General features: G+C 62.8%; 1 protein-coding gene and 1 long non-coding RNA gene across 2 annotated transcripts; both read right to left on the bottom strand.

The window, feature by feature from the left end:
• Positions 1-88: 88 nt before the first annotated feature.
• Positions 89-1,078, bottom strand: LOC144248688 (uncharacterized). The gene is made up of 2 exons (XR_013342006.1): positions 1,007-1,078; positions 89-740 (listed from the first exon to the last, which is right to left on the bottom strand). It is a non-coding gene; the product is annotated as an uncharacterized LOC144248688 (long non-coding RNA).
• A 3,713-nt stretch (positions 1,079-4,791) lies between these two features.
• Positions 4,792-24,447, bottom strand: CLIP3 (CAP-Gly domain containing linker protein 3). The gene is made up of 14 exons (XM_077790709.1): positions 24,405-24,447; positions 22,699-22,839; positions 20,831-20,970; positions 19,740-19,833; positions 18,708-18,869; positions 16,761-16,879; positions 15,373-15,609; positions 12,071-12,206; positions 10,122-10,244; positions 9,230-9,358; positions 8,318-8,441; positions 7,534-7,598; positions 6,120-6,189; positions 4,792-4,901 (listed from the first exon to the last, which is right to left on the bottom strand). The coding sequence occupies exons 2-14, from the start codon at positions 22,829-22,831 to the stop codon at positions 4,847-4,849; spliced, it is 1,587 nt and encodes a 528-aa protein (XP_077646835.1). The 5' UTR covers positions 22,832-22,839; positions 24,405-24,447; the 3' UTR covers positions 4,792-4,846.
• Between the last annotated feature and the right edge of the window lie 1,596 nt (positions 24,448-26,043).

Here is a 26,043-nt window from a genome sequence, read left to right as displayed (position 1 = left end):
GACGGAGCCGATGCCCCCCGGGAGGCCCCCCCGGACCCCCCCCCACCGCCCCCGCCCCCCAGCAGCCCCTTCACCAGGAACATGCCGGACTGGGAGCTACTGGGAGGCACTGGGAGGTACTGGGGGGCACTGGGAGCTACTGGGAGGGCACTGGGAGTTACTGGGAGGCACTGGGAGGTACTGGGGGGCACTGGGAGCTACTGGGAGGTACTGGGAGGGCACTGGGAGCTACTGGGGGGTACTGGGAGCTACTGGGGGGTACTGGGAGGGCACTGGGAGTTACTGGGAGGCACTGGGAGGTACTGGGGGGCACTGGGAGCTACTGGGAGGTACTGGGGGGCACTGGGAGCTACTGGGAGGTACTGGGAGGGCACTGGGAGCTACTGGGGGGTACTGGGAGGTACTGGGGGGTACTGGGAGAGCGCTGGGGGGCACTGGGAGAGCGCTGGGGGGCACTGGGAGCTACTGGGAGGGCACTGGGAGGTACTGGGAGGCACTGGGAGGCACTGGGAGCTACTGGGAGGGCACTGGGAGCTACTGGGAGGTACTGGGAGGGCACTGGGAGCTACTGGGAGGTACTGGGAGGGCACTGGGAGCTACTGGGAGGTACTGGGGGGCACTGGGAGGTACTGGGGGGTACTGGGGGGCACCGGGAGTTACTGGGGGGCACCGGGAGTTACTGGGGGGCACCGGGAGTTACTGGGGGGGCACCGGGGCGGCACTGGGAGCACTGGGAGCGGCTGGAAGAGAAGCAGACAGCACCGTTAGGCGACACCCGGGGTACCGGGGGGGTTCCGGGGACCCCCCAGACCCTCCCGGGACCCCCCGGGACCCCTCCCCGGGCTCCGGTCCCGCTCCGGTGCCGCTCCCGGGCGCGGCTTTCCGGGACTGGGCGGGGCCGCGCTGAGTCACGGTTTGGGGGGGGGGGGAGGAGAGCACCGGGAGGGTCCCGGGGGGTCCCGAGGGGTCCCGGGGGGGTCCCGGGGGGGTGGGGGGGGTTCGGTACCTGCGGGAGCGGCGCCGGTCCGGAGCGAGCGCGGAACCGGAACGGGGAAAGGGGCGGGGCCACGCGGGGGGGGCGTGGCCGGGGAGCCGCCCGGGGGCGTGGCCTCGGTGGGAGGGACCAATGGGGGCGCGCCCTGGGCGTGGCCAGGGGCGGGGGCGTGGCCTAGACGTTCATATCTCCTCTAATAGGCGGGGTTAACATGGGGGGCGTGGCTAACTCCTTGATTGACAGCAACGCCCCTTAGCGCCCATCAGAGTGGGCGTGGCCAGACGCGTGATTGACAGTCGGGCCCGCCCCACAGGGCGGGGTTATGCAGATTAACGGTGAATACCAAATGAGTCACGGCGTGACGTCACCGCCGCGCGCCGGGACAAGATGGCGGCGCTGGGGGGGGAATTTTTTGGGGGAGGAATTTTTTTGGGGAGGAATTTTTTGGGGGAGGAATTTTTTGGGGGAGGAATTTTTTGGGGGAGGAATTTTTTGGGGGGTTCCCTCCCCCACCCCCACCTCACTTTTGGGGTCTCCCCCAATTTTGTCCTCCCCCATCCACTTTTTGGGGTTCCCCCCCCCCCCCCCCAAAATTCCCCCCAAATTTGGGGGGTCCCCTCCCCCACTCTGAAGTCTCCCCCTCCCCCCATGTCCTTCAGCAGTTTTAGGGTCCCTCCGTGTCGCCCCATCCCAAATTTTTCCCCCAAAAAATCCCTTTTTCCCCCATTTCCCCATTTTCCCTCCTATTTCCCCCATTTCCCCCCCACAATTCCCAATTTTTTTCTCCATTTCCCCCATTTTCCCCCATTTTTCCCCCACTTTCCTCCTTTCTTTTCCTAATTTTTCCCCCTTTCCTCCCATTTCTCCTGTTTCCCCCCATTTTCACACATTTCCCCCATTTCCCTCCCAAATTTCCCAATTTATTTCCCCATTTCCCTCCATTTCCCCAATTTTCCCCCAATTTCCCTCATTATTTTCCCATTTTTTCCCCATTTCCCCCATTATTATCCCCATTTCTTCCCATTTTCTGCACTTCCCCACAAATTCCCCCATTTTTCCCATTTCCCCCATTATTTACCCATTTCCCCCCCAATTCCCCCATTTCCCCCCATTTTCACCCTTTCCCCCCCAATTTCCCCAATTTTCCTCACATTTTCCCCATTTTTCCCACAATTTTTCCACATTTCCCCCACATTTTCCCAATTTTTTTCTCCATTTCCCCAATTTCCCCCATTTTTCCCTATTCCTCCCATTATTTTCCAAATTCCCCCCCACAATTTCCCCCATTATTTTCCCAATTTCCCCCCATTTTTCCGTTTTCCCCCAAAATTTCCCCAATTTTTCCATTTTCCCCCAAAATTTCCCCATTTCCCCCCAAGATTTCCCAATTTCCCCATTTTTTTCCATTCCCCCCAAAATTTCCCTATTTCCCCATTTTTTTCCATTTCTCCCCAAACTTTCCCCATTTCCCCATTTGTGTCCATTTCCCCCCCAAAATTTCCCCATTTTTGTCCATTTTCCCCCCAAAATTTCCCCATTTTTTCCATTTCCCCCAAAATTTCCCCATTTGTTTCCATTTTCCCCCAAAATTTCCCAAAATTTCCCCCCAAAATTTCCCAAAATTTCCCCCCAAAATTTCCCAATTTCCCCATTTTTTCCATTCCCCCCAAAATTTCCCTATTTCCCCATTTTTTTCCATTTCCCCCCAAACTTTCCCCAGTTCCCCATTTGTGTCCATTTCCCCCCAAAATTTCCCCATTTTTGTCCATTTTCCCCCCAAAATTTCCCCATTTCCCCATTTTTTCCATTCCCCCCAAAATTTCCCCATTTGTGTCCAATTTCCACCAAAATTTCCCCATTTCCCCCCAAAATTTCCCAATTTCCCCATTTTTTCCATTCCCCCCAAAATTTCCCTATTTCCCCATTTTTTTCCATTTCTCCCCAAAATTTCCCCATTTCCCCATTTGTGTCCATTTCCCCCCCAAAATTTCCCCATTTTTGTCCATTTTCTCCCCAAAATATCCCTATTTCCCCAGTTTTTTTCCATTTCTCCTTAAAATTTCCCCATTTCCCCATTTGTGTCCATTTCCGCAAAAAAATTTCCCCATTTTTGTCCATTTTCCCCCTAAAATTTCCCAATTTCCCCATTTTTTCCATTCCCCCCAAAATTTCCCCATTTGTGTCCATTTTCCCCCAAAATTTCCCCATTTCCCCCCAAAATTTCCCAATTTCCCCATTTTTTCCATTCCCCCCAAAATTTCCCCATTTCCCCATTTTTTCCATTCCTTCCAAAATTTCCCCATTTCCCCATTTTTTTCCATTCCCCCCAAAATTTCCCCATTTCCCCCCAAAATTTCCCCATTTCCCCATTTATTTTCCATTCCCCCCCCCCCAAATTTTGCCATTTTCTCCCAATTTTTTCCCATTATTTCCCCCAATTTTTCCATTTTCTCCCAATTTTCCCATTTCCCCCCGAATTTCCCCCAATTTTCCGGTACAAAGGATTTTATTGGTGGCAGAAGCGGCTCCGGGGGGGCCCATGCGGCAGCGGGGGAGGGGAGGGGACATTTTTTGGGGGGAGGGGACATTTTTGGGGACATTTTTGGGGACATTAAAGCCACTGACACGAGCGGGGGTGGGGGAGGGGCGTTATTGCTCCTGCGGGGGTGGGGGAGGGGCGGCCAGGAGGGACCCTCTGGGACCCCTCCCCCACCTCGGGCCCTGGTTTTGGGGAGGGGTCGGGAGGGGGGGAGAAAATAAATAAATAAATTCTAAAAAAAAAAAAAAATCAAAATTTTGATATTTTTTGATCGATATCCCCAAAATATTATCCGGGAAAGGGGCGTGGCATCAATTCCCGACGTTAATTAATTCATTCATTCATTAATTCCGGAGAGAACAGCCCTAATTATTTTACTGGGGGGGGGGGGTGGATTCACCAAAAAAAATTTGGGGAGTGGTGGGCGTGGCATGGATCCCCCCCCCAAAAAAATAATCGATAAATTCCGGAGTGAACAGCCCAAAAATTGGGATTTGGGACCCCCAAAATGGCCCGGGAAGGGGCGTGGCCTCAACCCCCTTAATTAATTATTTAATTGATAGATTCCAGAGTGAAGACCCCCGAATTTGGGGTTTTGGGGGGTCTGGCCCCTCCCCCATCGCTGTTATTGGCAGGTTTGGGCCCAAATTTGGGGGTTTGGGGGGTCTGGGGGGTTTTGGGGGGTCTGGCCCCTCCCCCATCGCTGTTATTGGCAGGTTTGGGCCCAAATTTGGGGGTTTGGGGGGTCTGGGGGGTTTTGGGGGGTCTGGCCCCTCCCCCATCGCTGTTATTGGCAGGTTTGGGCCCAAATTTGGGGTTTTGGGGGGTCTGGGGGGTTTTGGGGGGTCTGGCCCCTCCCCCATCGCTGTTATTGGCAGGTTTGGGCCCAAATTTTGGGTTTTGGGGGGTCTGGCCCCACCCCATCGCTGTTATTGGCAGGTTTGGGCCCAAATTTTGGGTTTTGGGGGGTCTGGCCCCACCCCCATCGCTCTTATTGGCAGGTTTGGGCCCAAATTTGGGGTTTTGGGGGGTCTGGCCCCACCCCCATCGCTCTTATTGGCAGGTTTGGGCCCAAATTTGGGGTTTTGGGGGGTCTGGCCCCTCCCCCATCGCTGTTATTGGCAGGTTTGGGCCCAAATTTGGGGGAGGGGCCACGCCCAACGCCCCTCCCCCAGTGCGGAATGTTCCAGAAGGAACAGCCCGGGAGGAGGGGGAGGGGACAGGGGGGGACGGGGGGGGATGGGGCGGGTGGGGGAGGGGCTCCAAGGCACTGGGTGGGGGAGGGGCGGTGGGGGGGGGAGGGGCGGGGGGGGTTAGGATTGCATCTCCGCCCGGAGCATCCACGGGAACCAGCAGCAGAACAGCAGCCTGGGGACACGGGGACACCCATGGGGACACCCATGGGGACATGGGGACATGGGGACACCCCTGGGGACACCCCTGGGACACCCCTGGGACACCCATGGGGACATGGGGACACCCATGGGGACACCCATGGGGACATGGGGACACCCATGGGGACACCCATGGGGACACGGGGACAGGGGGACATCCCTGGGGACATCCCTGGGGACACCCATGGGGACATGGGGACATCCCTGGGGACACCCCTGGGACACCCATGGGGACACGGGGACAGGGGGACATCCCTGGGGACACCCATGGGGACACCCCTGGGACACCCATGGGGAGGTGGGGACACCCATGGGGACACCCCTGGGACACCCATGGGGACATGGGGACATCCCTGGGGACACCCCTGGGGACATGGGGACATCCCTGGGGACACGGGGACACGGGGACGTGGGGACACCCATGGGGACACCCCTGGGACACCCCTGGGGACACCCATGGGGACATGGGGACACCCCTGGGACACCCCTGGGGACACCCATGGGGACACGGGGACACGGGGACACCCCTGGGGACACCCATGGGGACACCCATGGGGACATGGGGACATCCCTGGGGACACCCCTGGGGACACGGGGACATCCCTGGGGACACCCCTGAGGACATGGGGACATGGGGACATCCATGGGGACACCCATGGGGACACCCATGGGGACACGGGGACAGGGGGACATCCCTGGGACATCCCTGGGGACAACCCTGGGGACATGGGGACATCCCTGGGGACATGGGGACACGCGGACATGGGGACATCCCTGGGGACACCCATGGGGACACCCCTGGGGACACCCATGGGGACACCGGGACATGGGGACATCCCTGGGACATCCCTGGGGACAACCCTGGGGACACCCATGGGGACATGGGGACGTCCCAGGGACGTCCCTGGGGACACGGGGACATGGGGACACCCCTGGGACATCCCTGGGGACACGGGGACACGGGGACATGGGGATATCCCTGGGGATACCCATGGGGACACCCATGGGGACATGGGGACATCCCTGGGGACATGGGGACATCGCTGAGGACACCCCTGGGGACGCCCCAGCAAGGACAGGTCCACCCCCAGGGACACCTCATGGGGACAGGGCCACCTCTGGGGACAGCGTGGGGACAAAGCCACACCCCGGGGACAAAGCCACCCGGCGGTGGACCTGTCCCTGTCCCCACCTGGAGAAGGAGCTCTCGGATGTGATGTCCTTGGGGGTCCGCACGGCCGGGAAGCGTTTGGGCTGTGACACTGCGGGGACACGGGGACACGGGGGACATGGGGGACACGGGGGACACAGGGGACATGGGGGACATGGGGGACACGGGGGACACAGGGGACATGGGGGACATGGGGGGACACGGGGGACATGGGGACACGGGGACATGGGGGGACATGGGGGACATGGGGGGACATGGGGGACATGGGGACACGGGGACACAGGGACACGGGGGACATGGGGGGACATGGGGGACATGGGGGGACATGGGGACATGGGGGGACATGGGGGGACACGGGGACATGGGGACACAGGGACACGGGGGACATGGGGGGACATGGGGTGACATGGGGACACGGGGACACAGGGGGGACATGGGGACATGGGGACACGGGGACACGGGGGACACGGGGACATGGGGGACATGGGGACATGGGGACATGGGGGGACATGGGGGACATGGGGGGACATGGGGACATGGGGGACATGGGGGGACACGGGGACATGGGGACACGGGGACACGGGGGGACATGGGGGGACACGGGGACATGGGGACACGGGGACACGGGGGGACATGGGGGACACGGGGGGACATAGGGGGACATGGGGACACGGGGGGACATGTGGGACATAGGGACACGGGGACACAGGGGGACATGGGGGGACATGGGGACATGGGGGGACATGGGGGACACGGGGGGACATGGGGGACACAGGGACATGGTCACATCACCCGCAACAGCCAATCAGCAGTGCCAACCCTGCCCCGCCCACCTGTCAATCACTGCCCGCCCACCTGTCAATCACTGCCCTGCCCCGCCCACCTGTCATGGTCACACCCACCCGCCAATCATTGTCACATTCACCTGTCAATCACTGCCACGCCCACCTGTCAATCTCTGCCACACGACCTGTCAATCACTGCTACACCCACCTGTCAATCACTGCCCCGCCCACCTGTCAATCACTGCTACACCCACCTGTCAATCACTGCCCCGCCCACCTGTCAATCACTGCCACACCCACCTGTCAATCACTGCCCCGCCCACATGTCAATCACTTCCCCGCCCACCTGTCAATCACTGCCCGCCCACCTGTCAATCACTGCCCCACCCACCTGTCAATCACTGCCACACCCACCCGTCAATCACTGCCCCGCCCACCTGTCAATCACTGCCACACCCACCTGTCAATCACTGCCCTGTCCACATGTCAATCACTGCCCCGCCTACCTGTCAATCACTGCCCCGCCCACATGTCAATCACTTCCCCGCCCACATGTCAATCACTTCCCCGCCCACCTGTCAATCACTGCCCCACCCACCTGTCAATCACTTTCCCCCACCCGTCACTCATCGCGTGGCCCCGCCCCTCACCTGTGACGGGCTGTCCCTTCTTTTCGGCGCCGCCGTCCCCGGGCTCCTCCTTGGGCCCCCCGACCCTGGGGGTGACACGGGGACAGGGGGTGACCCCCGTGTCCCCTCGGCGACCCCTGCGACCCCTCGGTGACCCCTGTGTGACCTCCCGATGACCCCTGGCCCCGTGTCCCTCCCCACCCCCACATCCCAGTGACCCCTGGTGACCTTCCCGTGTCCCCCGTCACCTCCCTGGACCCCACTGTCCCACCCCGGTGTCCCCCACTGTCCCCTCCATGTCCCCCCATGTCCTTCCCGTGTCCCCACGTCCCCCCATGTCCCCCCATGTCCCCCCCGTGTCCCCCCCGTGTCCCCCCATGTCCCCCTGTCCCCCCAGTGTCCCCCCCTGTCCTTCCCGTGTCCCCACATGTCCCCCCCATGTCCCCCCGTGTCCCTCCCGTGTCCCCCCCTGTCCTCCCCGTGTCCCCCCATGTCCCTCCCGTGTCCCCCCATGTCCCCCCCGTGTCCCCCCGTGTCCCCCCCATGTCCCACCCGTGTCCCCCCGTGTCCCCCCCATGTCCCACCCGTGTCCCCCCGTGTCCCCCCGTGTCCCCCCCGTGTCCCCACTTCTCCCCCATGTTCCCCCGTGTCGCCCCATGTCCCCCCATGTCCCTCCCGTGTCCCCCCGTGTCCCCCCATGTCCCTCCCGTGTCCCTCCCGTGTCCCCCCGTGTCCCCCCCGTGTCCCTACATGTCCCCCCATGTCCCCCCATGTCCCCCCGTGTCCCCCCCGTGTCCCCCCGCACCTCTGGACGCGGGAGGGGGGTGCGAAGACGCCGTGTTTGGGGGGGCAGGTGAAGTAGCGCACCCCGAAAACGGAGCCGTCGTGTTTGCCGCCCGCCGAGTCCAGCTCCACCCCAAACCAGTACCCTGGGGACAGCGGGGACATTGGGGGGGACACTGGGGACATTTTGGGACATTGGGGGGATTTGGGACATTGGGGAAACTGGGGACATCGGGGACATTGGGGACATTTGGGGACATTGGGGGGATTGGGGACACTGGGGGGATTTGGGACATTGGGGGGATTGGGGACATTGGGGACACTGGGGGGACATTGGGGGGACATTGGGGGGACATTGGGGACATTTTGGGACATTGGGGGGATTTGGGACATTGGGGACATTGGGGACATCGGGGACATTGGGGACATTTGGGGACACTGGGGACATTTTGGGACATTTTGGGACATTGGGGACACTGGGGACATTGGGGGGACATTGGGGACATTGGGGGGACATTGGGGGGACATTGGGGACACTGGGGACATTTTGGGGGATTGGGGACATTGGGGGGACATTGGGGATATCAGGGGGACTTGGGGACATCGGGTGTCACAGGGGGGTCTCGGAGGGTCCCATCCCAGGGGTCTTGGGGGTGCCTCAAGGGGGTCCCACCCCTGGGGAGGGGTCTCAGTGTGGGTCAGGGTCTCCGTGGGTCGGGGTCTCTCAGTGTGGGTCGGGGTCTCTCCGTGTGGGTCAGGGTCCCAATTTGGGTCGGGGTCTCTCAGTGTGGGTCGGGGTCTCTCCGTGGGTCAGGGTCCTGATTTGGGTCGGGGTCTCTCAGTGTGGGTCGGGGTCCCAATTTGGGTCGGGGTCCCGATTTGGGTGGGGGTCCCGATTTGGGTGGGGGTCTCTCAGGGCGGGCGGGGGTCTCACCGGGGGCGAAGTCGGTGCGGCCGTAGAAGCGGGCCCGGCCCTGGCGCTGCCCGGCCACCAGCACGGCGTCCCCGGGCGCCACGCGCCGGCCCTCGCGGTCCAGCCACGCCCCGGCGCGCTTCCGGGACCCTGGGGCGGGGCCAGAGTGACCACGCACATCCTGGCCACGCCCACCTGGCCACGCCCCCATTGACTTTTGGGTTCCCTGGGGGCGGGGCCAGAGTGACCACGCCCACCCGGACACGCCCATAATGGCCACGCCCACCCAGGCCACGCCCCCATTGACTTTTGGGTCCCTGTGGGCGGGGCCAGAGTGACCACGCCCACCCCGGCCACGCCCACCCAGGCCACGCCCCCATTGACTTTTGGGGCCCTGTGGGCGGGGCCAGAGTGACCACGCCCACCCCGACCACGCCCATCATGGCCACGCCCACCCAGGTCACGCCCCCATTGACTTTTGGGGCCCTGGGGGCGTGGCCATTGTGACCACGCCCATCCTGGCCACGCCCATCTTGGCCACACCCACCCAGGCCACACCCCCATCAACTTTTGGTACCCTGGGGCGGGGCCAGAGTGACCACGCCCACCTGGCCACGCCCACCCGGCCACGCCCATCTCAGCCACATATATCCCGAGTCCTGGGAGTCCCCCAGGATTTTGGGGGGGGGTTTTCAGGGGATTTTGGGAGGTCCCCGTGGATTTTGGGAGTCCCCCGGGATTTTGGGAGGGTTTCAGGGGGTGTCCCCTGGATTTTTGGGGGTCCCCGTGGATTTTGGGGGTCCCCCTGTACTTGGGTTGGTTCCCGCAGATTTTTGGGGTGGTTTCCCTGGATTTTGGGAGTTTCCCCGGGATTTTTGGGGGCGTCCCCGGGATTTTGGGGGGGGGTCCATACCTCTCTTGTCCTTGCGGGATTTGTGGGGGGCTCGGGCCGGGGGTCCCGGGGGGCTCGGGGGGGGCGACGGCGCCGGTGGCTGCTCCTCGGCCTTGGAGATCCGGGACACCGAGGCGAAGACGCCTGCGGCCGGTACAAACCAGTACAAACCAGTATGGACCAGTAAGAACCAGTATAAACCAGTATAAACCAGTACAAACCAGTATGGACCAGTACAAACCAGTAAGGACCAGTATAAACCAGTACAAACCAGTAAGGACCAGTAAGGACCAGTATAAACCAGTACAAACCAGTAAGGACCAGTAAGGACCAGTACAAACCAGTACAAACCAGTAAGGACCAGTATAAACCAGTACAAACCAGTAAGAACCAGTATAAACCAGTATAAACCAGTACAAACCAGTAAGGACCAGTATAAACCAGTAAGGACCAGTATAAACCAGTACAAACCCGTACAAACCAGTAAGAACCAGTATAAACCAGTATAAACCAGTACAAACCAGTAAGGACCAGTATAAACCAGTACAAACCAGTAAGGACCAGTAAGGACCAGTATAAACCAGTACAAACCAGTGCAAACCAGTAAGGACCAGTATAAACCAGTACAAACCAGTAAGGACCAGTAAGGACCAGTATAAACCAGTACAAACCAGTATGGACCAGTATAAACCAGTACAAACCAGTACAAACCAGTATGGACCAGTATAAACCAGTACAAACCAGTACAAACCAGTAAGGACCAGTATAAACCAGGACAAACCAGTATGGACCAGTATAAACCAGTACAAACCAGTAAGGACCAGTAAAGACCAGTATAAACCAGTAAGGACCAGCATGGACCAGTACAGACCAGTATGGACCAGCATGGACCGGTATAAACCAGTACAGACCAGTATAACCCAGTATGGACCAGTCCAACCCCCCCACACCTCCAAAAGGTCCAGGGAAGCCCCCCCAGGAGATCCCCCCCCACCCCTGGGGGTCCCAAGGGTGTCCCGGGGGTCTTGGGGGGTCCCGGGGGTCCCAGGGGTCCCAGGAGGGTCCTGGGGGGTCCCAGGGGTTCTCGGGGGGTCCCAGGAGGGTCTCAGGGGTCCCGGGGGGTCCCAAGGGTGTCCCGGGGGTCTTGGGGGGTCCCGGGGGGTCCCAGGGGGTGCCCAGGGGTCCCAGGAGGGTCCTGGGGGTTCCCGGGGGTCCCAGGGGTTCCTGGGGGTCCCAGGAGGGTCTCAGGGGTCCCAGGGGGTCCCAAGGGTGTCCCGGGGGTCTTGGGGGGTCCCGGGGGGTCCCAGGGGGTGCCCAGGGGTCCCAGGAGGGTCCTGGGGGTTCCCGGGGGGTCCCAGGGGTTCCCGGGGGTCCCAGGAGGGTCTCAGGGGTCCCGGGGGGTCCCAAGGGTGTCCCGGGGGTCTTGGGGGGTCCCGGGGGGTCCCAGGGGGTGCCCAGGGGTCCCAGGAGGGTCCTGGGGGTTCCCGGGGGGTCCCAGGGGTTCTCGGGGGTCCCAGGAGGGTCTCAGGGGTCCCAGGGGGGGTCCCAGGGGTTCCTGGGGGTCCCGAGGGGTTCTCGGGGGGTCCCAGGGGGTCCCGGGGGGTCCCAGGAGGGTCTCAGGGGTCGCGGGGGGAGTCCCAGGGGTTCCCAGGGGTCCCGAGGGGTTCTCGGGGGGTCCCAGGGGTTCCCAGGGGTCCCGAGGGGTTCTCGGGGGGTCCCAGGGGTTCCCAGGGGTCCCAGGAGGGTCTCAGGGGTCGCGAGGGGGGTCCCAGGGGTTCCCAGGGGTCCCGAGGGGTTCCCGGGGGTCCCTGGGGGTCCCGGAGGTCCCAGGAGGGTCTCAGGGGTCGCGAGGGGGGTCCCAGGGGTTTCCGGGGGTCCCGAGGGGTTCCTAAAGTTCCTGGGGGTCCTGGTTGACCCCAGGGGGTCCCAGGGGGTCCCGGGGGTCCCGGGGGGGTCCCGGGGGTCCGTACCGGTTTTGGGGGGGCAGATGAAGTAGCGCACCCCCCCCACGCTGCCGTCGTTCTTCCCCTCGGGCTCGTCCAGCTCCACCCCGGCCCACTGACCGCTGGCGAAGGCCGTGGTGCCACAGAACCGGAGCGTGCCCACCTGGCACGGGGACACCGGGGTGACACCCGGACCCCAAAAACAGACCCCCGAAATACCCCAAAAACACCCAAAAAAACCCCAAAAAAATCCCAAATCCTGAAAAAAATCCCAAATCCTACAAAAATCCCAAAATCCCAACCGGGGCTGTGGTGCCACAGAACCGGAGCGTGCCCACCTGGCACGGGGACACCGGGGTGACACCCGGACCCCAAAAACAGACCCCCAAAATACCCCAAAAACACCCCAAAAAACCCCCAAAAAAACCCAATCCTAAAAAAACCCAAAATCCTACAAAAATCCCAAAATCGCAGCGGGGGCCGTGGTGCCACAGAACCGGAGTGTGCCCACCTGGCACGGGACACCGGGGTGACACCCGGACCCCAAAAACAGACCCCCGAAATACCCCAAAAACACCCAAAAAAAACCCAATCCTAAAAAAAATCCCAAATCCTACAAAAATCCCAAAATCCCAAACCCCGAAATCCCAGAACGGGCCGTGGTGCCATAGAACCGGAGCGTGCCCACCTGGCACGGGACACCGGGGTGACACCCGGACCCCAAAAACAGACCCCCGAAATACCCCAAAAACACCCAAAAAAACACCCAAAAAAACCCCAAATCCTAAAAAAAATCCCAAATCCTACAAAAATCCCAAAATCCCAAACCCCAAAATCGCAGCGGGGGCCATTGTGCCACAGAACCGGAGCGTGCCCACCTGGCACGGGACACCGGGGTGACACCCGGACCCCAAAAACAGACCCCCGAAATACCCCAAAAACACCCAAAAAAACACCCAAAAAAACCCCAAATCCTGAAAAAAATCCCAAATCCTACAAAAATCCCAAAATCCCAACCGGGGCCATGGTGCCACAGAACCGGAGCGTGCCCACCTGGCACGGGGACACCGGGGTGACACCCGGACCCCAAAAACAGACCCCCAAAATACCCCAAAAACACCCAAAAAACACCCAAAAAAACCCCAAATCCTGAAAAAAATCCCAAATCCTACAAAAATCCCAAAATCCCAGCACGGGCCGTGGTGCCACAGAACCGGAGCGTGCCCACCTGGCACGGGGACACCGGGGTGACACCCGGACCCCAAAAACAGACCCCCAAAATACCCCAAAAACACCCCAAAAAAAACCCCCAAATCCTGAAAAAACCCCAAATCCTACAAAAATCCCAAAATCCCAAACCCCGAAATCGCAGCGGGGGCCGTGGTGCCGCAGAACCGGAGCGTGCCCACCTGGCACGGGGACACCGGGGTGACACCCGGACCCCAAAAACAGACCCCCAAAATACCCCAAACCACCCAAAAAAACCCCCCAAATCCTGAAAAAACCCCAAATCCTACAAAAATCCCAAAATCCCAACCGGGGCCGTGGTGCCACAGAACCGGAGCGTGCCCACCTGGCACGGGACACTGGGGTGACACCCGGACCCCAAAAACAGACCCCCGAAATACCCCAAAAACACCCAAAAAAAACCCCCAAATCCTGAAAAAACCCCAAATCCTACAAAAATCCCAAAATCCCAAACCCCGAAATCCCAGCACGGGCTGTGGTGCCACAGAACCGGAGTGTGCCCACCTGGCACGGGACACCGGGGTGACAGAGGGCAGGTTTGGGGTGACACAGGTGACATTGGGGTGGCACAGGTGACCCAGGGGGTGTTTGAGGATGCCCTGAGTGGCTCTGAGGTGACACAGGTGACACGGGGCAGGTTTAGGGTGACACAGGTGACACGGGGGTGACACAGGGTGACATGGGATGGGTTTAGGGTGACACAGGTGACACAGGTGGGACACAGGGCAGGTTTAGGGTGACACAGGTGACACGGGGGTGACACGGGGTGACATGGGATGGGTTTAGGGTGACACAGGGGTGACACAGGGGTGACACAGGTTACACACAGGTGACACAGGTGACACAGGTGACACAGGTGGGACACAGGGCAGGTTTAAGGTGACACAGGTGACACGGGGGTGACACGGGGTGACATGGGATGGGTTTAGGGTGACACAGGGGTGACACAGGGGTGACACAGGTTACACACAGGTGACACAGGTGACACAGGTGACACAGGTGGGACACAGGGCAGGTTTAGGGTGACACAGGTGACACGGGGGTGACACGGGGTGACATGGGATGGGTTTAGGGTGACACAGGTGACACAGGGATGACACAGGTGAGACAGCGGTGACACAGGTGACACAGAGGGTGACACAGGTGACACACCCACCTTGCCACTGTCCAGCTGGACGCGGTCCCCCAGCTGCAGCCCCAGGCACAGCAGCAGGAGGGTGACACAGGGGTGACACAGGGTGACAGGGGATGGGTTTAGGGTGACACAGGTGACACAGAGGGTGACACAGGTGACACACCCACCTTCCCGCTGTCCAGCCGGACCCGGTCCCCCAGCTGCAGCCCCAGGCACAGCAGCAGGAGGGTGACACGGGGGGTGACATGGGATGGGTTTAGGGTGACACAGGGGTGACACAGAGCAGGTTTAGGGTGACACAGGTGACACAGGTGACACACCCACCTTGCCGCTGTCCAGCCTGACGCGGTCCCCCAGCTGCACCCCAGGCACAGCAGCAGGAGGGTGACACGGGGGGTGACACAGGGGTGACACAGGGGTGACATGGGATGGGTTTAGGGTGACACAGAGGGTGACACAGGGGGTGACACACCTTGCCGCTGTCCAGCCGGACCCGGTCCCCCAGCTGCAGCCCCAGGCACAGCAGCATCAGCGTGCCGGGCAGGTTGTCGTAGTTGGGCAGGGTGACACAGGGGTGACACAGGGTGACATGGGATGGGTTTAGGGTGACACAGGGGTGACACAGGGGTGACACAGGGGTGACATGGGATGGGTTTAGGGTGACACAGGGGTGACACAGGGGTGACACAGGGGTGACATGGGATGGGTTTAGGGTGACACAGGGGTGACACAGGGTGACACAGGGGTGACACAGGGTGACACAGGTGACACAGAGGGTGACACAGGTGACACACCCACCTTGCCGCTGTCCAGCCGCACGCGGTCCCCCAGCTGCAGCCCCAGGCACAGCAGCAGGAGGGTGACACAGGGGGTGACACAGGGTGACATGGGATGGGTTTAGGGTGACACAGGGTGACACAGGGGGTGACACAGGTGACACACCCACCTTGCCGCTGTCCAGCCGCACGCGGTCCCCCAGCTGCAGCCCCAGGCACAGCAGCATCAGCGTGCCGGGCAGGTTGTCGTAGTTGGGCAGGGTGACGCGCGGCAGGCTGCAGCTCAGCGGCACCGCGTCCAGCAGCAGCCGCCGCAGCTCCCGCGCCGCCTCCGCCGCCTCCGCCCGGTCCAGCGCCATGTCCGTGGGGTCCGGCACCACCTCGGCCGCCACCTGGCCCTTGCTGTTCTGGGGGGACAACCGGGGGGCGTCTGCGGTGGCCACGGGTGGCTACAGGTGGTCACGGGTGGCCACGGGTGGCTACAGGTGGCCTGGTGGATCCCCAGGTGAAACCCAGCTCTCCGGAGGTTTTGGTGGCACCAAAACTCGTCAAGAACCCCCAATGTGTCCTCAGGACCCCCAAAACCCCCCCAGGACCCCCCATCTGGTGACCACAGGTGGCTACAGGTGGTCACGGGTGGCCACAAGTGGCTACAGGTGGCCTGGTGGCTCCCCAGGTGAAACCCAGCTCTCCGGAGGTTTTGGTGGCACCAAAACTCCTCAGGAACCCCCCAATGTGTCCTCAGGACGCCCCAAAACCCCCGTGTGTTTCCAGGACACCTCAAACCCCTCCAGGACCCCCAAAAATCCCCCCAGGACCCCCCAAAATCCCCCTGTACCCTGAGGGCGGGGTCGGCGCCGTGCTCCAGCAGGCATCGCCCCCAACCCCAAATCCCAATTCCCCCAAAATCCCTGATCCATCCCAAATCCCCCCAAAATACCGACCCTCCCCGAGCCCCCCACCCCCAAATCCCCCCAGGACCCCCAAAAATTCCCCCAGGACCCCCCAAAATCCCCCCATACCCTGAGGGCGGGGTCGGCGCCGTGCTCCAGCAGGCAGCGCCCCCACCCCAAACCCCAAACCCCAAATCCCAAATCCCAAATCCCAAATCCCAAATCCCAAATCCCAAATCCCAAATCCCAAATCCCAAATCCGCCCAAATCTCCCAAAAAACCCCGACCCTCCCCGAGCCCCCCACCCCAAAATCCCCCCAGGACCCCCCAAAATCCCCCCGTACCCTGAGGGCGGGTCGGCGCTGTGCTCCAGCAGGCAGCGCCCCCAACCCCAAACCCCAATTTCCCCAAAATCCCTGATCCATCCCAAATCCCCCCAAAATACCGACCCTCCCCGAGCCCCCCACCCCCAAAATCCCCCCCTGGACTCCCCAAAATCCCCCCGTACCCTGAGGGCGGGGTCGGCGCCGTGCTCCAGCAGGCAGCGCCCCCAACCCAAACCCCATCCCAAACCCCAAATCCCAAATCTCCCAAAAAACCCTGACCCTCCCCGAGCCCCCCACCCCCAAAAATTCCCCCCAGGACCCCCCAAAATCCCCCCGTACCCTGAGGGCGGGGTCGGCGCCGTGCTCCAGCAGGCAGCGCACCGCCCCCAGGCACAGGTTGGAGGCCGCGATGTGCAGCGCGGTGCCGTGGCTGAAATCGCTGCAGGTCGAGTGCAGCACTGCGGGAAATTCGGGGGGAAACTGAGGCACGGGGAACCCCAAAAAGGGCCGGGGGTGGTGGATGTATGGGGGGGAATCCCAAAAATCCGAAGTGGATTGGAAAAATCCCGGGGGAAACTGAGGAACGGCAAGGGGGAAACCTCAAAACCACCGAAAGCATTGGGGGAAACTGAGGCACGGGGCACTAGGGGACCCCCAAATCACCAAATGTAGGGGGGAAACTGAGGCACGGGGAACCCCAAAAAGGGCAGGGGGTGGTGGATGTATGGGGGGGATCCCAAAAATCCAAAGCGGATCCGAAAAATCCCGGGGGAAACTGAGGCACGGTCATGGTGAAACCTCAAAACCACCGAAAGCATTGGGGGAAACTGAGGCACGGGGCACTAGGGGACCCCCAAATCACCAAATGTAGGGGGGAAACTGAGGCACGGCTATGTGAGGGGTCATTCCCGATTTTGGGGGTGCCATTCCCAAACTGGGGGAGCCAGCTGGGATCCAGGGGTGCCAATCCCAATTTTGAGGGTGCCATTCCCGATTTGGGGGTGCCAATCCCAAACTGGGGGTCTCATTCCCAATCCGGGGGTGCCATTCCCGAACTGGGGGTGCCATTCCTAAACTGGGAGTGCCAATCCCGAACTGGGGGTGCCATTCCCAAACTTGGGGTGCCATTCCCGAACTGGGGGTGCCATTCCCGATTTGGGGGTCTCATTCCCAATCCTGAGGTGCCATTCCCGATCTGGGGGTGCCAATCCCGATTTGGGGGTGCCAATCCCTCTCTGGTGGTGCCAGCTGGGATCTGGGGGTGCCATTCCCTCTCTGAGGGTGCCATTCTCATTTTGGGGGGCTCATTCCCCATTTGGGGGTCTCATTCCCGATTTAGGGGTCTCATTCTCATTTTGGGGGGCTCATTCCCCATTTGGGGGTCTCATTCCCCATTTTGGGGTCTCATTCTCATTTTGGGGGTCTCATTCCCCATTTTGGGGGGCTCAATCCCCATTTGGGGGTCTCATTCCCGATTTAGGGGTCTCATTCTCATTTTGGGGGGCTCATTCCCCATTTGGGGGTCTCATTCCCGATTTAGGGGTCTCATTCTCATTTTGGGGGTCTCAATCCCGATTTAGGGGTCTCATTCCCGATTTAGGGGTCTCATTCTCATTTTGGGGGTCTCAATCCCGATTTAGGGGTCTCATTCCCGATTTAGGGGTCTCATTCTCATTTTGGGGGGCTCAATCCCCATTTGGGGGTCTCAATCCCGATTTAGGGGTCTCATTCCCCATTTGGGGGTCTCATTCCCATTTTGGGGGGCTCAATCCCCATTTGGGGGTCTCAATCCCGATTTAGGGGTCTCATTCCCATTTTGGGGGGCTCATTCCCCATTTGGGGGTCTCAATCCCGATTTAGGGGTCTCATTCCCGATGTAGGGGTCTCATTCTCATTTTGGGGGGCTCAATCCCCATTTGGGGGTCTCAATCCCGATTTAGGGGTCTCATTCCCATTTTGGGGGGCTCATTCCCCATTTGGGGTGCCGTTCCCTATTTGGGGGGCTCAATCCCCATTTAGGGGTCTCATTCCCCATTTGGGGGCCTCATTCCTGATTTAGGGGTCTCATTCCCGATTTAGGGGTCTCATTCCCATTTTGGGGGGCTCATTCCCCATTTGGGGTGCCGTTCCCTATTTGGGGGGCTCAATCCCCATTTAGGGGTCTCATTCCCCATTTGGGGGCCTCATTCCTGATTTAGGGGTCTCATTCCCGATTTAGGGGTCTCATTCCCATTTTGGGGGGCTCATTCCCCATTTGGGGTGCCGTTCCCGATTTGGGGTGCCCACCTCGGGGCGCGGCCGCCCGCAGCAGGGTGCGGATGAGCTCGGGCACGTCGAAGTAGGCGGCGTAGTGCAGCGCGTTCATGTGCGTCCAGCGGCTGCGCAGCCCCGCGTCCCCGCCCAGCGCCAGCAGCCGCGTGGACAGACGGACGGCGGCCGCGGGGTCACCTGGGGACAGCGGGGACAGCGGGGGGATTGGGGACAGCGGGGACAGCGGGGGGATTGGGGACAGCGGGGGGATTGGGGACAGTGGGGACACTGGGGACAGCGGGGGGATTGGGGACAGCGGGGGGATTGGGGACAGTGGGGACATTGGGGACATTGGGGGGATTGGGGACATTGGGGGGACTGGGGACACTGGGGACATTGGGGACACTGGGGACATTGGGGGGTCAGGGACATTGGGGACACTGGGGACATTGGGGACATCGGGGGGATTGGGCACACTGGGGACATTGGGGACACTGGGGACACTGGGGACACTGGGGACATTGGGGACATCAGGGGACATCAGGGACATTGGGGACACTGGGGACATTGGGGACATCAGGGGACATCGGGGGGATTGGGGACAGCGGTGGGATTGTGGACATTGGAGACGCTGGGGACATTGGGGACACTGGGGACATCTGGGGACAGCGGGGGGATTGGGGACATTGGGGACACTGGGGACATCTGGGGACAGCGGGGGGATTGGGGACATTGGGGACACTGGGGACAGGGGGGACATTGGGGACACTAGGGACACTGGGGACACGGGGGACATTGGGGGCATTGAGGGGATGGGGGGCACTGGGGACATTGGGGGACATCGGGGACATCATTGGGGACACTGGGGACACCCTGGGGACATGGTGACCCTGTCCCTGTCCCTGTCCCTGTCACCCACCCACACCGGGGACACCCTGAGGACACCCTGGGGACACTGGGGACACCCTGAGGACACCCTGGGGACACTGGGGACATTGGGGACACCCTGGGGACACCTTGGGGACACGCTGGGGACACGGTGGCCCTGTCCCCGTCGCTGTCACCCACCCACGCCGTGGGCGCCGGCCTTGCAGGCGTAGTGCAGCAGCGTCATGTCCGTCAGTCCGTCCCGGTCATCCACGTGGCACCCGCGGCGCAGGATCTGCGGGGACACGGGGACGTGGTGGGGACACCCCGGGGACATCGCAGGGACACCCCAGGGACACCAGGGACACCCCAGGGACACCAGGGACATCCCCAGGGACACCCCAGGGACACCAGGGACACCAGGAACATCCCCAGGGACACCCCGGGGACACCAGGGACACCAGGGACACCCCAGGGACACCAGGGACATCCCCAGGGACACCCCAGGGACACCCCAGGGACACCAGGAACATCCCCAGGGACACCCCAGGGACACCCCAGTGCCACCTCAAGGACACCCCGGGGACACCCCAGGGACACCAGGGACATCCTCAGGGACACCCCAGGGACACCAGGGACATCCCCAGGGACACCTCAATTCCACCGTGGACTTCCCAATGTCACCAGTGCCACCCAGTGCCACCTCAAGGACACCCCGGGGACAACCCGGGGACACTGGGGACATCCCTCAGATCTCCCCCAAACCCCCACCAGCACCCCCCCAAACCCCCTCAGATCTCCCCGAACCCCCTGAGGAACCCCCCAAACCCCCTCAGATCCCCCGAACCCCCCTCAGATCCCCCCAAACCCCCTCAGATCCCCCTCCAGTCCCCCGAAAATCCCTTGAAACCCCCTCAGACCCCCCCAAATCCCCTAAGATCCCCCCAAATCCCCTCAGATCCCCCCCAAACCTGACTCAGGACCCCTGAACCCCCTCAGATCCCCCCACATCCCCTCAGATCCCCCCCAAACCTGACTCAGGACCCTTGAACCCCCTCAGACCCCCCCCAAACCCCTCAGATCCCCCCCAAACCTGACTCAGGACCCCTGAACCCCCTCAGATCCCCCCCCCAACCCCCTCAGATCCCCCCAGACCCCCTCAGATCCCCCCCAAACCTGACTCAGGACCCCTGAACCCCCTCAGATCCCCCCCAAAACCCCTCAGATCCCCCTCAAACCCCCTGAGGACCCCCTCAAACCGCCTCGGGACCCCCCGAGCCCCCCGCGCCCACCTCGTTGCCGATGAGGTCCACGCTGTGCTGCACCTGCGGCACCCACTGGCGCAGGATGGCGAAGAGCTGGGGCACGGTGGTGCGGGGGTCCAGCAGGATCTCCCGGCACGCCGCGTCGTTGGGGTCGAAGAAGGTGAAGGCTGGGGTGGGGGGACACGGGGGGGACACCCCCAAAATGCTCAGCCCCAAATCAGCCAGCAGAGAAACCCCCCAGAGTCACTCTGGGCAATTTTGGGGGTCCCCATGGGGTCCTTTGTGGCCTGGGGGGGGGTCTCTGTGCCCTGGGGGGGTCGTTTTCACCTCGGGGGTCACTTTTGGGGGGGTCGTTCTCATCTGGGGGGGTTGCACCCCCAAAATGTTCAACCCCAAATCAGCCAGCAGAGAAACCCCCCAGAGTCACTCTGAGCAATTTTGGGGGTCCCCATGGGGTCCTTTGTGGCCTGGGGGGGGTCTCAGTGCCCTGGGGGGGTTGTGGTCACCCCTTGGGGTCACTTTTGGGGGGGTCGTTGTCATCTGGGGGGTTGCACCCCCAAAATGCTCAGTCCCAAATCAGGCAGCAGAGAAACCCCCCAGAGTCACTCTGAGCAATTTTGGGGGTCCCCATGGGGTCCTTTGTGGCCTGGGGGGGTCTCAGTGCCCTGGGAGGGGTCTCTGTGCCCTGGGAGGGTCGTTTTCACCTCGGGGGTCACTTTTGGGGGGGGAGGTCGTTGTCATCTGGGGGGTTGCACCCCCAAAATGCTCAGCCCCAAATCAGCCAGCAGAGAAACCCCCCAGAGTCACTCTGAGCAATTTTGGGGGTCCCCATGGGGTCCTTTGTGGCCTGGGGGGGGTCTCAGTGCCCTGGGTGGGGTCTCTGTGCCCTGGGGGGGTCGTTTTCACCTCGGGGGTCACTTTTGGGGGGTCGTTGTCATCTGGGGGGGGTCGCACCCCCAAAATGCTCAGCCCCAAATCAGCCAGCAGAGAAACCCCCCAGAGTCACTCTGGGCAATTTTGGGGGTCCCCATGGGGTCCTTTGTGGCCTGGGGGGGTCTCAGTGCCCTGGGGGGGTTGTTGTCACCTGGGGGGGGGTCCCTGTCCCTGAGTGGGTCCCTTTTTGGGGGGTTTCCTATCCGCTGTGGGGGTCCCTTTTTGTGGGGAGGGTCCCTTTTTTGGGGTCCCGTGATTTGGGATCCCGTAATTTGGGGAGGGTCCCGTTTTTTGGGGTCCCGTTTTTTGGGGAGGGCCCCGTGATTTGGGATCCTGTGATTTGGGGAGGGTCCCGTTTCTTGGGGTCCCGTTTTTTTGGGAGGGTCCCGTTTCTTGGGGTCCCGTTTTTTTGGGAGGGTCCCGTTTTTTGGTGTCCCGTTTTTTGGGGGGGTTCCCGTTTTTTGGGGTCCCGTTTTTTGGGGAGTGTCCAATGATTTGGGGTCCCGTTTTTTGGGGAGGGTCCCATGATTTGGGATCCCGTCTTTTGGGAGGGTCCCGTTTTTTGGGGTCCCGTTTTTTGGGGAGGGTCCCGTGATTTGAGATCCCGTTTTTTGGGGAGGGTCCCATTTTTTGGGTCCCGTTTTTTGGGGAGGGTCCCGTGATTTGGGCTCCCGTTTTTTGGGGAGTGTCCCATGATTTGGATCCCGTTTTTTGGGGAGGGTCCCATTTTTTGGGTCCCGTTTTTTGGGGAGGGTCCCTTTTTTGGGGTCCCGTTTTTTGGGGAGTGTCCCATGATTTGGGATCCCGATTTTTGGGGAGGGTCCCATTTTTTGGGTCCCATTTTTTGGGGGGGTTCCCGTTTTTTGGGGTCCCGTTTTTTGGGGAGGGTCCCATGATTTGGTGTCCCATTTTTTGGGGGGTTTCCCGTTTTTTGGGGTGCCGTTTTTTGGGGGGGGTCTCACCGTAGTCCTTGGGCAGGGGCGCGGGGGCGGCGGGGTGAACCATCGGCTTCTTGCGCCGCTCCACCACCGGGCTGGGGGGGTCGGGGGGCGGCGCCCCCCCCGCCGGGGGGTCCCCCCCGCGCTCCTTGGTCATGGCGAGGCCTGGGGGGGGGGACAGGGGGGGTTTGGGGGGGTTTGGGGGGGATGGACCCCCCCCTTGGGCTGCCGGGGTGAGGGGGAGAGGGAATGGGGAGGGGGCACCGGGAATGGGGAGGGGGCACCGGGGGTGGGGAGGGGGCACCGGGAATGGGGAGGGGGCACCGAGAGTGGGGAGGGGGCACCGGGAGTGGGGAGGGGGCACCCGGTATGGGGAGGGGGCACCGGGGGTGGGGAGGGGGCACCGAGAGTGGGGAGGGGGCACCGGGAGTGGGGAGGGGGCACCGGGAGTGGGGAGGGGGCACCCGGTATGGGGAGGGGGCACCGGGGGTGGGGAGGGGGCACCGAGAATGGGGAGGGGGCACCGGGAATGGGGAGGGGGCACCGAGAATGGGGAGGGGGCACCGAGAGTGGGGAGGGGGCACCGGGAGTGGGGAGGGGGCACCGGAGGTGGGGAGGGGGCACCGGGAATGGGGAGGGGGCACCGGGAGTGGGGAGGGGGCACCGAGAGTGGGGAGGGGGCACCGGGGGTGGGGAGGGGGCACCGAGAATGGGGAGGGGGCACCGGGAGTGGGGAGGGGGCACCGGGGGTGGGGAGGGGGCACCGGGAATGGGGAGGGGGCACCGAGAGTGGGGAGGGGGCACCGGGAGTGGGGAGGGGGCACCGAGAATGGGGAGAGGGCACCGGGAATGGGGAGGGGGCACCGAGAATGGGGAGGGGGCACCGGGAGTGGGGAGGGGGCACCGGGAATGGGGAGGGGGCACCGGTGGTGGGGAGGGGGCACCGGGAATGGGGAGGGGGCACCGAGAATGGGGAGGGGGCACCGGTGGTGGGGAGGGGGCACCGAGAATGGGGAGGGGGCACCGGTGGTGGGGAGGGGGCACCGAGAATTGGGAGGGGGCACCGGGAGTGGGGAGGGGGCACCGGGGGTGGGGAGGGGGCACCGGGGGTGGGGAGGGGGCACCGGGACTGGGATGGGGAGGGGGCACCGGGAATGGGGAGGGGGCACCGGGAGTGGGGAGGGGGCACCGAGAGTGGGGAGGGGGCACCGGGATCCCGGGGGAAATCGAGATACTGGGAGGGACCGGGAATGGGGATGGGGGCACCGGAACGAAGGAGGGGCCTGGCGGGGGTCCCCGGGATGGGGAGGGGTCCCCGGGATGGGGAGGGGTCCCCGAGAATGGGGAGGGGGCGTCGGGATGCGGAGGGGCCCGGGATGGGGAGGGGGCTCCGGGATGCAGGAGAGGATGGGGATGCAGGGAGGGACCGGGATGGGGGCACCGGGCTGCGCGGGGGCCAGGCCGGGGGTCCCCGGGATGGGGAGGGGTCCCCGGGATTGCGGATGCGTCCCGGAAAATGGGGAGGGGGCTCCGGGATGCGCCCCCCACCCCCGCCGGGGCCGCGCCGGGCCCGAGGGATGCGCAGGGAGCGCGGCCGGGGATGGCGGGGCCGGGGCGGGGCGGGGCCGGGGCTGAAGGACCGGGGGACAGCGGGAACGACCCCCAGGCACCCCCCGGGGTGGTACCGGCACCGACCCCTCCCCAAATTCCGCGCCCCCCCCCTCCGGTACCTGCGGGTCCGCGGCCGCGGGATGGGCCCGGCGCAGTGCGCGTGCGCGGCCGCCAGGGGGCGGGGCCTGGGCAGGGGGCGTGGCTGGGGGGCTTGGGGGGGCTCGGGGGGCTTGGGGCTATAGGGGCTATGGGGGCTATGGGGGCTGTGGGGGCTGTGGGGGCTATGGGGGCTATAGGGGCTGTGGGGGCTATAGGGGCTATGGGGGCTATAGGGGCTATAGGGGCTGTGGGGGCTATAGGGGCTATAGGGGCTATAGGGGCTGTGGGGGCTATGGGGCTGTGGGGGCTGTGGGGGCTATAGGGGCTATAGGGGCTATAGGGGCTGTGGGGGCTATAGGGGCTGTGGGGGCTATAGGGGCTGTGGGGGCTATAGGGGCTGTGGGGGCTGTGGGGGCTATGGGGGCTGTGGGGGCTATAGGGGCTATAGGGGCTGTGGGGGCTATAGGGGCTATAGGGGCTATAGGGGCTGTGGGGGCTATAGGGGCTATAGGGGCTGTGGGGGCTATAGGGGCTATAGGGGCTGTGGGGGCTATAGGGGCTGTGGGGGCTATAGGGGCTGTGGGGGCTGTGGGGGCTATAGGGGCTATAGGGGCTGTGGGGGCTATAGGGGCTATAGGGGCTGTGGGGGCTGTGGGGGCTATAGGGGCTATAGGGGCTATAGGGGCTGTGGGGGCTATAGGTGCTATAGGGGCTATAGGGGCTGTGGGGGCTATAGGGGCTATAGGGGCTGTGGGGGCTATAGGGGCTGTGGGGGCTATAGGGGCTGTGGGGGCTATGGGGGCTATAGGGGCTATAGGGGCTGTGGGGGCTGTGGGGGCTATAGGGGCTATAGGGGCTGTGGGGGCTATAGGGGCTATAGGGGCTGTGGGGGCTGTGGGGGCTGTGGGGGCTATAGGGGCTATGGGGGCTGTGGGGGCTGTGGGGGCTATAGGGGCTGTGGGGGCTATAGGGGCTGTGGGGGCTGTGGGGGCTATGGGGGCTGTGGGGGCTATAGGGGCTGTGGGGGCTATAGGGGCTGTGGGGGCTGTGGGGGCTATAGGGGCTGTGGGGGCTATAGGGGCTGTGGGGGCTGTGGGGGCTATGGGGGCTGTGGGGGCTATGGGGGCTATAGGGGCTGTGGGGGCTATAGGGGCTGTGGGGGCTATGGGGGCTATAGGGGCTGTGGGGGCTATGGGGGCTGTGGGGGCTGTGGGGGCTATAGGGGCTGTGGGGGCTATGGGGGCTTTAGGGGCTGTGGGGGCTATGGGGGCTATAGGGGCTGTGGGGGCTATAGGGGCTGTGGGGGCTATAGGGGCTGTGGGGGCTGTGGGGGCTATAGGGGCTATAGGGGCTGTGGGGGCTATAGGGGCTGTGGGGGCTATAGGGGCTGTGGGGGCTGTGGGGGCTATAGGGGCTATAGGGGCTATAGGGGCTGTGGGGGCTATAGGGGCTATAGGGGCTGTGGGGGCTGTGGGGGCTATGGGGGCTATAGGGGCTGTGGGGGCTATGGGGGCTATAGGGGCTATAGGGGCTGTGGGGGCTATAGGGGCTATAGGGGCTATAGGGGCTATAGGGGCTATAGGGGCTGTGGGGGCTATAGGGGCTATAGGGGCTGTGGGGGCTGTGGGGGCTATGGGGGCTGTGGGGGCTGTGGGGGCT

The sequence above is a fragment of the Lonchura striata genome, unplaced genomic scaffold (assembly GCF_046129695.1).
Source record: "Lonchura striata isolate bLonStr1 unplaced genomic scaffold, bLonStr1.mat Scaffold_269, whole genome shotgun sequence".
In the NCBI taxonomy this organism is placed as follows: domain Eukaryota; kingdom Metazoa; phylum Chordata; class Aves; order Passeriformes; family Estrildidae; genus Lonchura; species Lonchura striata.
Note: the sequence above shows the minus strand (reverse complement) of the source record. Positions and strands in the feature narration are given on the sequence as shown.

Bases quoted from the DNA above. Each gene is read 5' to 3' on its own strand.
- CLIP3 (XM_077790709.1), bottom strand. From the start codon at position 22,831: ATGACCAAGGAGCGCGGGGGGGACCCCCCGGCGGGGGGGGCGCCGCCC. The intron at 19,834-20,830 runs GTGGGCGCGGGG...GTGTCCCCGCAG, and splicing joins TGGACCTCATCGGCAACGAG to ATCCTGCGCCGCGGGTGCCA. The intron at 10,245-12,070 runs GTACGGACCCCC...TACCGGCCGCAG, and splicing joins CATCTGCCCCCCCAAAACCG to GCGTCTTCGCCTCGGTGTCC.